The following is a 12147-nucleotide window of genomic DNA, read 5'->3' as shown; positions in this document are numbered from 1 at the left end:
AACAGCATTAAACCCTGCGGTGCCCACACACGCAATCCTCTTGTGCACGTGCCTGTGTGTATATATGTATACACACAAATGTATTTAAAAATACACACACTTCACAGAGAGGTGTCCATGTATGTGTATTTGTACCGAATTCCACGCACTTATTTAAACCTGACTGGAGTTTGGGGAGTTGTTTGGGCCGAGCACGCAGGGGCCCGGCTGATCCCTCTCCTGCAGGCAGCCGACGCTCTGCGCGCCACCCCGCGCCTGGCCTCACAGGATAAAGCAGGGAAGGTTTTACACACAAAAGACAGAGCAATACAGGGCTTGTGGCAGAGACCAAAAACGGAAAATCACCACTAATTCTTAATCAAAAGTTAGAAATGTAAAGAGCTAGCCAGTACTCTTGGCTGCTCTAAAAATAGCAGAGAACTTGCTTGTTTACCCCCTTCCATTTCTTTTCATCCTCCCTCCCCAACTAAAGCCATAGGTTTAGAGGAGCGCCTATACAGATTTCAGAGATTCAATTTTCTATGAGCACAGGCCATAAATTAAAATACGGCAATCCAATCCCATTAATAGTGCAAGGAAAAGCTAAGTGGCTGCTTTGGTCTTTGCTTTCATGAACTTGTGTCAAGTTCAGTGACTTCAAAGAGATTTCCATTTCATTTCTACAAATGAAGAGAACAGACAGAGAGTCTCTGTCATCCTCTGATGCCTTAAGAAAATAGAAGAAAAACATGCCTGTATCTCATTCGCCTAATGATTTTAGCTGCAAAAGGAATCCCATGGTCGGCAGACGACCCTCAGGGCAAGGGCTTGAGGTCTGTCACAGTATATAAGGCTTCTCCAAACCCACTCCATTATCTTCATTATTGTATAGCAGGAATAAAAGGGGACTGACTCCTCTTCTGAAGTCCAAGTTAGAAAGGACAGAATGTTTCATATAAAATAACATTGTGTGACTTCAGTAATAGGTTTATGCCTCTGGGGGCCTAAATACTAAAGCGGCACACAAGGATTTTCTGCAGAATTTGAGACGAGGAAAATGAACACTCTATCAGCAGTGAGTAAAATTCCACAAATTTGAGGTCCCCTGAAACACTCCCTGCCCCTGTGTCACCATGACTCATTCTCAATCACATCGTTCCATGAAGCAGGAGCAAAATGGCAAGCTTAGGGGGGAAAAAAAGGGCACGGGGCTTTAGGAGCTAAGTAGAAATGCCTGAGAAAACCCAAACCGTGCACAAACGGGAGGAGGGAAAGAAAGGGGCCGGGCTTTAGAAAGTTCTTAGCAATGAGTAAGTAGCATATAGGGGACTGTAACTGAGGGCATATACGCAACAAATCAGCCTGGGAGCCAGTGATGTGAACGGCGATGCTCCCCTGGTCAGCACGTGGCTGGGACGTGGCCACAATTCTGCTCCCCTGCACTCTCACAGTAACATTGCAGAAACCTCCCTGCCCCTTCCCGGCCCCATTTACCAGGTATTAACCCTTCCTTCCTAAGGAAGAACTGCCCTTAACACTGGTCAGTCTTGCATCAATGTGTGGCAGTTTCTGGCTCGTGCTCAAACCCCCTTTAAGAAAAGGTCCGTATTCCTGCCACGGGCTCCACTGAGGTGTGGATCAAACCCCAAACCTGTCCATCCAGAACTGCTCTGCTTTTCAGGGCTGCAAAGGCAGCCATCTGAAGGAATGGTTTGAAAGCACACCTCCCACAGTCACGCAGAAGACAATTTCCAACAATAAAAACCAGAACAAATACAACAGCTCACTGTAAGAGTTAAATAATATATAAACTTTTGGAGTACACAGAGAAATAGGCACCTGGCTCATATCTGGTCTTAGAAAGATTTGAGGGAAACTGATTTAATTAAAMCTCAGTTACTGGTGCAAATACTTCCCTTTCCTCCAAAGAGGAACAAACTACTGTATCGCTGGTATTGATATCATACAGCCCTGCTCAAGGAAGCTTCTTGGCCTTATCCTACAGAGCTCCACAAACCAGTAAGCCTAAAAATTACTGGAAAGCACAGTGACCAAACAGCACTGAACTGCCAACTACATGTGCTATTGAAAAATGCCCCTTACAGCTTACTTATGGTGGAAAGCATTAACATGCTGACTACCCAACTCGCAACCAGCGAGGACTGACAGCTCTGCTTTTACACTATACGAAGAAGACACAACACTACGATTTTCTACATGAGTTCAAACCAAAAGAAYATTAGGTTTGCAAGAGCATGCTCATCTTTTAGGGAAAGAGGCTTATATTAGTGGAGGAGCTCTAAGAAGAGACTTGCCTTCTTCACCAAAAATATCTATTTTTAATTAGCCACTCTCCAAACAATCACGGCGGCTGCAGGCAGGCGGCGGGAGGCTTGTCGGGATGATGCATTTGTCCCTCCACACCTTTCAGTGCCTCTCTGCAAGTCTAATTTTCTTCCTAGCCAGCTCACCTCCCTGGCCTCCTTTTGTTTCACGTCCCATTTCCCATTCTCTGGTAACTTCTGAACTTTCGTTGGTTCGATTTTAAGGAGAAAAGGAGAAAAAGAAAAAACACACACACAAAAAAACCCTTTCCTAATCTTTTTTTTTTCTCTTTTTCTCCTGGATGCGGAGTAAGCAGAGACATGAATATGGCACCCTCATAATGATTTAACTAGGGCTTAATGAAATTTTCATCACAACCTGCTGTTCATTTTAATGGCCTTTGAAAGACAATAGAACAATGGCTAGAGGGAAGAAAAGATTTTCTGTTGCATGCATTTGCAAAGCCCAACATCCAGTTGCCCCCCTCCCCTTGCTCCCCATCTCCTCACAAAGCTGTACATCTTTTGTTTGTACTGTATATTTTCATTTTAGTTGAGCTGGGATAATGCACAGACCCTGCAACCGTTCCCATGTCTATCCGTGGCCTTTCCCTAATGGAGTCTGTGCAGCAGGTACAGCCTCCCACTCAGCACAGTATTTAGACACTGCCCAGAAACCCCGGCTCTTTACTCTCTTTGAAATATAATTCTTCTCTTTTCTCCCACTGTACCATCCAGAGGGAAGATCTTTCCCATTCAAAAGCACAAGGTCRTGACATTGGCCAGTAAGTCAACATCAGGACAAAACTTAATGCTCTGATTAAATGCAATATTTTAAAAGATGCTCAGACAAAGAATTGCTTCCCAGCAGCCCCTGGAAGGCTGCTTCCCTTGCTGGGAGGAGGGAAAAGCAATTTCTAACACCGCCACGCTTGTGTACGGGATAGCACGCCTGTGTCGGCGCCTGGTTTTGTTCCAGGATAGAGGCTGTCCTAAAATTTTCTCATAGGTGCTGACAATTCACGCACAAACACTGAGGTGGCTTCTAGGGTCACGCTTTTCAACAGCTGAAGCGGATTTCTACAGATTTTCCACAACATAGGAAAGCATAAAACAAAATATGGTGTTACTGTGGGGTGTTAAGGAATACAGCTCAGTGAATCCTCATAACATCAACAGGTCCATGGTCCCCTCCCTGGAGATCTAGCTATAAAATAAACATGCTGGATACCTATGGAGAGTGTAGTGAGAACTTCATCCTGAACTTCTCAGCCAGCTGACTGAATCTTCCCCAAGAGGCAGGGACTCAAAACCTGACTCGAAGGAAAAGCATCCCGTGGCTTACAAGATATGAGATGCTTGGTCTTAGTCTCAGTCCAAGAGGACAAACGGCATCATCGCTGACTCAAATAGAAAGCAGTTCTCCAGGGATGGTGACTATAGGCCGGAGCTGAAATTTGCTAGCCAGATACAATACGGAGAAACACTGTATGGTATCTGCTTGCACAGCACTGCACTATAGATACACAAAGAATGACATGATGGGACCATCCAAAAGCTTTCCTGAATTCCAGATTTAACATTTCCCTTTGCAAATCACAGCAGAGCTACTACATGTTTTTAGAAGAACAATGTCACTGCTGATAACATTGCTTCTTGCTCTAGATGCGGTCAGCAGTGGGGGGTAGAGGGAAATGTCACGGTGTAAAGGACCCCCGGGCTATCACAAATACAGTGTGCACTGTGCCCGCCTCACGATGGTAACAGGATGCTTGTGCCTATTTTAACGGCGACAAAAAGACCATGTATGTCAGACAAAGGCTCTCATTTGGAAAAAGCGAAGAAAAATGTTAGCACTGACAGAAGAGTCTGTTAAAATTTTCTTTAATATAGGCAAGAACTACGAGTTCTTCAGTTTTGCTAGCAAGAAAAAGCAAATAAGAGTAGAAAATGGGAAAATTAAAAAGTGTATGTATCCAAAGAATACCGGGGGGGGAAGGAAAATGTTGGCCAGTTTCCCAGGCCTTACCTTCTGGCTCATTTTTGATGAGCTCTTCCATTTTCCTCTGCTTGAGGGTGTCTACAACATCCGCTAGGCTCCCCTTGCGCCTCTCGGGGGTTCCCAGGGCCGTGCTGGACAAGGACTCTCCACTCTGGCGCCCACCTTCTTCTGCCTTCAGGGGTGAGGTAGATGAGTTGTGCGGGGCAAATGAAGACATCACTTTATTGCCATCAACTTCCTGAAAGAGGAAGAAAAAAAATGAGATAAAACATTTTTTTTCTTTTTTTTTTTTTAAGAGAAGAAAGAAAAGATGGAAAAAATAATAATCCTTTGTTCTTCTGAGTTCATTGCTGTTTGTTCTTCTGTTGAAACCTTTAAAAAGGCATGCAATGCTTCAAAAACACCCAGAACAAAGCCTATCCATGGAGCATAAACCAAGATTACAGGCTGAAGTGAGCAAAGATCACCTTGCAGGAGACGCACATGAAATGCAGCTTTTCCCTAATTGAGAAGTGTTCTGCTCATAGGTTGCCTAATAACAATGATATTGATTATCTTTAATTGTTCCCTCTTTTAAGGCTTTCTTTAGGAAAAAAAGATGTTCAATTCTTACAAGAACCATTAGCTTCTCCATTTTTTAAAATACTTAATACTTTGCTACAAGAAATGAAATAGTAATCAAATATTAAAYGCCCTTTACTACACGATTTACCTCTCAAGCAGTTGACCCATCTCTTAGGAAGAAACATTTGCCTTCTSACTTCTCATTTACTTCCTATTCTGCTGTCCCATGTCCTACCTGCATTCCTTGCAGAYGCAGTACTTTTCACCCAGGAGGTCATTAGGACCTCCTCCTAACGACTCTCACACGTGGCATCCTGGCAAAACTCTATCATTCCCTGCAATGCACACACACTCCTCCTCGCGTGAGTGTCCACACAGCTCTACTCATTGATTTTAATGGCAGCCAAAACTGGCTCCCATATCTGTAAACCCCCATTCATTAATGTGAGAGCCTTCTCACCCACACCTCCTGTGATGGTCCCTCACGYTCCTTCCCCCTTTTATGGCGCTTTTGCACCCTTCTGCATACAGCTCTGAATCCTTGCTCTTTGCCACTGTATGTCACCTAGATTCACAAGAACTTCTGTCCTGGTGAAAAAGCAAAGCGGGTCAATGCCTCATGGCCAGGTCTCCAAACAAGACTTCCTAGATTACATAGACAACACACAACACAATGCTGTTCACATGAATACTTCCATCAGCCATTATTACAAGTTTTTAATTTGAACCAATTCTCCTGCCATTTTTCTTTTTCCTTCTTGTAGTTCCCTATATTTTTGCTTTCCATACATTCAATTACTATTATTTCTAATAAAGYCACTAGAACATTTTGTGATTTGACTTACAGTAACATTTTTAGTTGTCTTCWTATTGTAGGGTTTGAAATAGATACATGTTCAATATTTAGTGATGTGCTAAATTTTTATCCATTTTTTTTCCTAAGCAATTGTAGATGTCTCCAGTTTATGAAATCCAAATTTTCAGCAAGAAATTGAGCTTCTCATAAATAAAATGTAAATTGCCAAAAACAATCTTGGTGCAGTTTGAATTAAGCAATATGGTAACTATGAGGTAAAGAATATACTTGTTTTCACAGATTATTTCCTTTTGGCAAAAAGACTACTTCTGGTTAAGAAAACTTCTAGTGCAAGCAATTTTGAGCAGCTTGAATGTGTTATACTAGTGAATAAATTCCCTAACGGAATCGGATTTAACTAAGATTACAATCTGGGCCATCATATGCCCCAAAAGCCCAACCTAGCGATGTTAATGAGAGACTTTCTACTGACGTCAATGAGCTTTTGACCAGGCCTTAAAACATATTCTGAACGTGGTCAGAAAGAACTGCTCCCTTTTCTGAAAATCCTTCCATTTGTCCTTCTGCATTTGGAAAATTAACAGTTACTAATAATGGGCTTAAAAAATGAGCTGAATATATATACAAGTATTTAATAGGTATAGACCACAACAAACTATTTTTTTTTAAACAACGATGTAGATTAGCTGACTTTCTTGAGCATCAGTGCAAACATTATCTAACATTCAAACATATCATCATCAAGTGATAATTTCTCTAGCACAAAAAAGCCAAAAGAGKAAACATCTTCAAAAATATATCATTCAAATAACCATCACCCTTCCAAGACAAAGCAACCAACTGCCTTAAACCCATACTATACTGTCCATCTATACTGTCCATTATTTATTACTTATCATTTATTACTTATTATTTATTACTTTATTCTTACTGTCAATTATTTATAGGACCAACCATATCACTCCTACAAGGGGCTGGTTCCTTGACTTCAAGCCAGGACCAGAGACACTCACTTGCATTTCTGTGCATATCTCACAACGGACACAGAGACACACCAAGTGTTTGCATCAGGCCCCGAAGATGAAGGAATGATCACTGCTGTGTCCATGCACATTTTGTGTACAAATAAATGTTTTTCTATATACAAATATATTCTGAGTGCATATTATTTTTTAAAAAGGAAACTTGAGCTTCTTTTGTAGGTACAAGTGTTTAGTAACTTTGGCATCAGAGCAGGAATGTAAGAACAACAAGATTGGAAGGTAACGTAATATTCGGTGATTTTCCAAATATGTATCTTATAAATCCCCTACTGTTCAAGCGGGACTGGCCAGGATTTTTAAGACTAGCAGAATTTCACTGCCTCTAACACCAGGGAAAAGGAAGTATGAGGGGAGAGGACAAGAGGGCAGTGAGCATGCAAAGCACTATGAAAGAACTCGGGATACTCGATTCCCTGGTCTTTTAGATGTTCTCCGTAACCACGGGCAATGTCACTTTTTTTTCCCCTGGATTTCAGTTTCCTACCTGTAAAACAGGCACAAAAGAAGTAACTTCTTACATGGCAAAGGTCTCGGAGAGAGAAACTCATTAATAATACAGAGTTGCCCTGATACTGCAGCATGTATGATGTACCACAGTTAAAAAGACTTCACAGCTGGATAGAAAATAAAAAGGGGGACATGTCCTATGTAGAGCCCTAAAAGATAAATTACATATTAAACTACATGCCTGTTTAATCATCTCTCAAATAAGCTGTTTCCTCCGACTGCTCTCGTGAGGCGTGCACGTATGCAGTGTTTGCTGATCACATACATGGGCTATTTATACACTTGTGGTATTTAACATACACTCCACTTAATCAAAACACATACAGTAGGGAAACAGCTGCAATCACAGCGCAGTGGGCTAAATTACGGCACCCCGGTGAATTATTCATTCAGAAAGATCTGTAGCAATCACACGTTCCTTGCGTGATCTGCAGTCTAAGAGGAATCCTCTCCTCTCCACGCCTGGGGATGGAGTGCACTGATCAGCAGCTCCTGGTGCCGACGAGAGCTGGCTGTGTAAACTCCAGCACATCAGCTCAGGAAAATGCCTGCCCCACGGAACTGTGATCTGCTTAATCCGTCATCCTTTCCAACGACAACATGAAACACCCAACTACGCTCTTGGCTTTCATTCACTGTACTTGTCTCTCTCTTATTTTGTTCTTTCTCATGTCATCATCAGGGGAAGGGAAAAAAAATACAGAAAAAGAACTTTCAGCCATTCTGAGTTTTTACTTTAGTCAGATAAAAAGACAGAAAAAGGTACTTCCATAACAGAACCTACTGCTGTCAATGGTTACAGAAGCTAAGAATCTCTTGGGAAGGAAACTTGAGAGAAACTATGCCTGAGAGCTTAACTGAGCCCTTGAAAACGTGCAAAGAAACCCGTAATGACACTCTAAGCACAGACTAAAATTAATGCCCTGGGAAAGAGGGTCCCCCTTAGACAAATGGGCCTTCACAGGTTACTTCTTTGCAACACTTCTTTGCAACACACAACTTTAGTCAGTCAATTTAGTCRGCAAATCACTTTATACTACTGCAATGAGTGTTCACAAAAAACACCTAAGTATCTATTAATGGCATTTCAAACTGAAGTCTATTAAGACGCACACCAATTCTGTTATCTCGGTTCTCAGAGCAGCAGGAAGAGAGACACTCCTTTCACCAAAGCAGAGTCCCTCTCAGCTGTGCAACCATTTCCCCTGCTCAAGTTTGATCACACTGCAGCCCCTGGCAATGGTCATCCCGGCAGCAGTTTGCTGCAGCAAGCAGCTGCTGCGCGGACGCGGCGCCGTGGCGCGTCTGCCCCGCGAGCGGCTCCGCTCGCGCGCCCTGCCCGGCGCTGCACCCAGCTCGAGGGATACGGGCACCGTACTCACCCACACCTGATGCTGTCGCTTCCTGCTCTTCCCACTCCAGGAGGGCAGGCAAGAACCTAGACAGATCCYGCTGACGGAAACCCCGTGCGCCCTTTCTTTTCCCGTCAACGAAGGGAGACGGATTGCCCCACGGGGCACGTCTTCTGCGTCCGCTSCGATCCACCAGGAGACATGTTCATTTATAAGAACGTTGCCACTGTCTTGCCAAACAGCCTTCCACCTCTGGAGGAAATATCTCTTCCAAGGTTTAATGATAAAACTGGCTTCTGCCCTTTCGGGATGAGGTCAATAATCTTCCTTTGTTAATCTTGGGCAAGCTTTACTTAATCTAGCCCCCTTGTCACCTTCGTGATTGACAGGAAAAGTCATGTCACTGGACAATGGACTTATCCTCACTGAGCAATATCTTTTCTAAAGATTACACAATGTTACCCTTGCTCTCATAAAAAGTGCAAACAGTTTGCTGTTAAAAGAACCTATTCATTCCACCTGTATCTTTCAAATTGTCTCGCTCCATTTCCAGGGTCCAATTCAGACCTTTTTCAGTTCTAAAATGGGATGGTAAAATGTTTAATGGAAAGAAACAGGTTGCACTTTGCTCAGTGAGACTTCTGAAATATCTAAGTGCTCTAAGTAGATCGCAGCTTCCCCTTCCTAATCCAAAGGACATTGTTCTTGATCTGCAATTAGACCAAAACCTGTTATTGTCACATTAATATTTTGCCCCAAATCGATGAATAATGGAAGTAGAAGAAAACTCAGAACTAAGTCTGAAACTGTTAATTACCACCATATGGTGTGCAAGCAGGCTGCATCTGCAGCAGAGACAGGTATTATGCGAAGAAGGCTTGGGGCTTTGCAGCCAAAAACACCTGGAATAAAACACTTGTGCTCTTAAAACAAGCACTGATATTGTCTGATTTTAAGAAGCTTGTCATTTCTAAAAGCAACCTAACAGGTTCTTTTTTTCAAAGCTGGAATTTTGCCCATTCTTTGCTCTTTTGCAATGGTTAAGGAAGACAAGAAAATAATTTTTTTTTTTTTGCTCTGTTTTTTACATTCTACATTTAGGCCTATCTGTTTTATAATCTGCAATAGTGACCAGGAAGCTGATAACCGTATGACAAAAGACAACCAGAAGACTSAATACTTCACACCTCTGAATGCAAATGATTCTCAGTAATGCTGGCTATTTATTTTTATATTAACTAACAAATCTTTGGAGGAAATAATGTCTGTGTTGAAGATGCAACAGCATTGCTACTACAAGAGACAATCCCAAAGCGAACAGAAACACTGAACACCCACTGGAGGTCCACCAACAACTAAGAGARAGATCAAACTCCTGGTATTTGTAAGGTTTAAAAGATACAAAAAATATGCAAATATTCAAAAGCAAAAATGATCTCTTTACAATTTGAACAACTGCACAAAGGTACAATTTCACCTTTTATGGACAGTCTTTGCCTTAATGTGATTAACATACTCAGGAGTATATGTGCCTTCAACTTTTAGTGGGAATCCTATCCTTAACTCACCAAGTGCATTTGAAAATTCCCTCCTTAGGAAGCCTATTCTAAGTCACAGCAGCTGTAGTGCAGATACTGTCATAAACCTGCAGGTTTTATGTTTGCTGTCAGCCTGGCACCTTCAAGATGAAATACATATTCCGCATCGCTTCCCGGTGAACWCACTCTTTAAAGTGCAGGATTTCTTAGCTTCTAGCTTACATTTAAATAGAGCTATTGTCTACAGGATTCCTTCATAGTGCAAAGTTATCAATCAGCGACAGAAAGATCCGAAGGAGATTTAAAAGAAACAGTGGAGGTTACAGAGAGAAAAATGGAGCCTGTATGTAGAAGTACATGACGGAAAAAAAAGAAGTGGAAGGGGATAAATACACTACCAGGAATTAAGAACTGACAAGAACACATAATCCAATGAGAGATTAAACAGCCCTTGAAAGTTGTCATATAAGCAAAGCTGGAAAGGCATCCTCAGGCTCCGGTTCTTCACACAGCCAATTCCTACACAGAGAGCTGCTTTGTAGCACCTGGGCTTTAACGCTGAAGAGGAGCTGAAACGTAAGGGAGAAGGGAGAAGATGATGAATAGATCTGAAGAGATAGTTGAAGAGGTCACCACAGTAGCAAAGTAAGAATTTAACTAACTTATTTTGGATGTAGGTTGACTACATACTTTAAGAAAGGGAAGCATGCTTTTTCTTATTACTAAGGTCACGYTCCAATCAATCAAATATACTCGAATTGGAATTTCTTTTGACCTTGCTAATACAATAYATTTGGGATTCTATGATTTTGGAAATAGCGACTATCAGTCTTGGAGAAGTTCATTTCTAATTCTCCATGTAAGGCATTAATATATCGCTCAGCAATCATTGCTACCTCCTGTCCTGCTATTTAGTATCAAGTGCTGTATCTAATTAATGATCTCTTTCTGAGGAAGCAGAAGATAGAGCAGCAAAGATTTGAAYGAGATGACTACCAGATATTTCCCGTGTTTGGCATTAGGAACCTGGTGCAAAATGGTTTGAAGCTCAAATATAAGACCACTGACTCCATGAATTCTGCTACACTGGACTCTTCTTCCTTCATAGACAAAACTGGGATAATCCTTAATATTTGCATGCAGTTCAGGGCATTTTTTTATATTTGATGCAAAAAGCCTCAAGATTTTTGGACAAAATCACACAGCAGTAGTATTTTGATTTTTATGGATGAATATTCAACTTTTACTTTACCGTATGGTGCRCTCCAAGCCAAAACATCTGAACATGGAATTTGGGAACTCTCTACTATATCAAACACGTCCCTACAATGCCTGAATAACACTGAAATTCACTTTGATTTTTTCCAAATCCCACAATCCTCAGGTGGCTGCCATAACTGYACTAGCAAAAGTTTCCAAGCGTTTCCAAGCTTTGAAGGGGAGTTTTAAAAAAGTGCTCTGATGTGTTCAAACAGAAGACCTACCTTACCTGTTTTGTATTGATTTCTAACTTTACCTTCTGTAATAGAGAGAGCATAAGAGACTATTTTTTTTTCAAAGATATAAAGCGCACAATGGAACAGGGAGGTGCCTAGTGGAATTTCTGAAATGCGTAGCAATACAGATTCACTTCATTCCCACCGATTTCATTAGAGGTTCCTGGAAATGAAGAGGAGGATCCAGCCTCATGCAACTAGCTGACTCTGCGCACCACGAAGGAGCTATCTGCAGTACAGAGCACAATCTGATAACCAGGGCTTGAAGACAAACATTTCTCCTCCTCCTGCACTTCTGCATTCCAGCCGGCTCRAAAACCTTCAGCACCAGTTTAGTATTTCTTACTGCTCGTCCCACCGTTTCCATGGGATGCACGGCAAATAYGAGAGGTATATGCAAACTATATGTCTGTTGATAGGAAAAAGTAAATGGGAAAATGTTGAGTAAAATGCATACAAATGCGTGCTTTACTTTAAATTCGCCTTTTCGTTCCACTTTGTACCCTGAAATTTCCCCTGCATATA

General features: G+C 41.8%; 1 protein-coding gene across 2 annotated transcripts in view; it reads right to left on the bottom strand.

Annotated features, from left to right (window-relative positions):
* SOX5 (SRY-box 5) overlaps positions 1 to 12147 on the bottom strand; it is a 271463-nt gene that overhangs the window by 198486 nt on the left and 60830 nt on the right. For both annotated transcript variants that reach the window (XM_026035780.1, XM_026035781.1), the window contains exon 3: positions 4333 to 4543. In XM_026035780.1, the coding sequence (XP_025891565.1) occupies positions 4333 to 4543 (211 nt within the window). The remainder of the gene's footprint in view (positions 1 to 4332; positions 4544 to 12147) is intronic.

The sequence above is a fragment of the Nothoprocta perdicaria genome, unplaced genomic scaffold (assembly GCF_003342845.1).
Source record: "Nothoprocta perdicaria isolate Ctin4 unplaced genomic scaffold, notPer1 scaffold_167, whole genome shotgun sequence".
NCBI lineage: Eukaryota > Metazoa > Chordata > Aves > Tinamiformes > Tinamidae > Nothoprocta > Nothoprocta perdicaria.
This window is presented reverse-complemented; position numbering and strand designations above follow the sequence as displayed.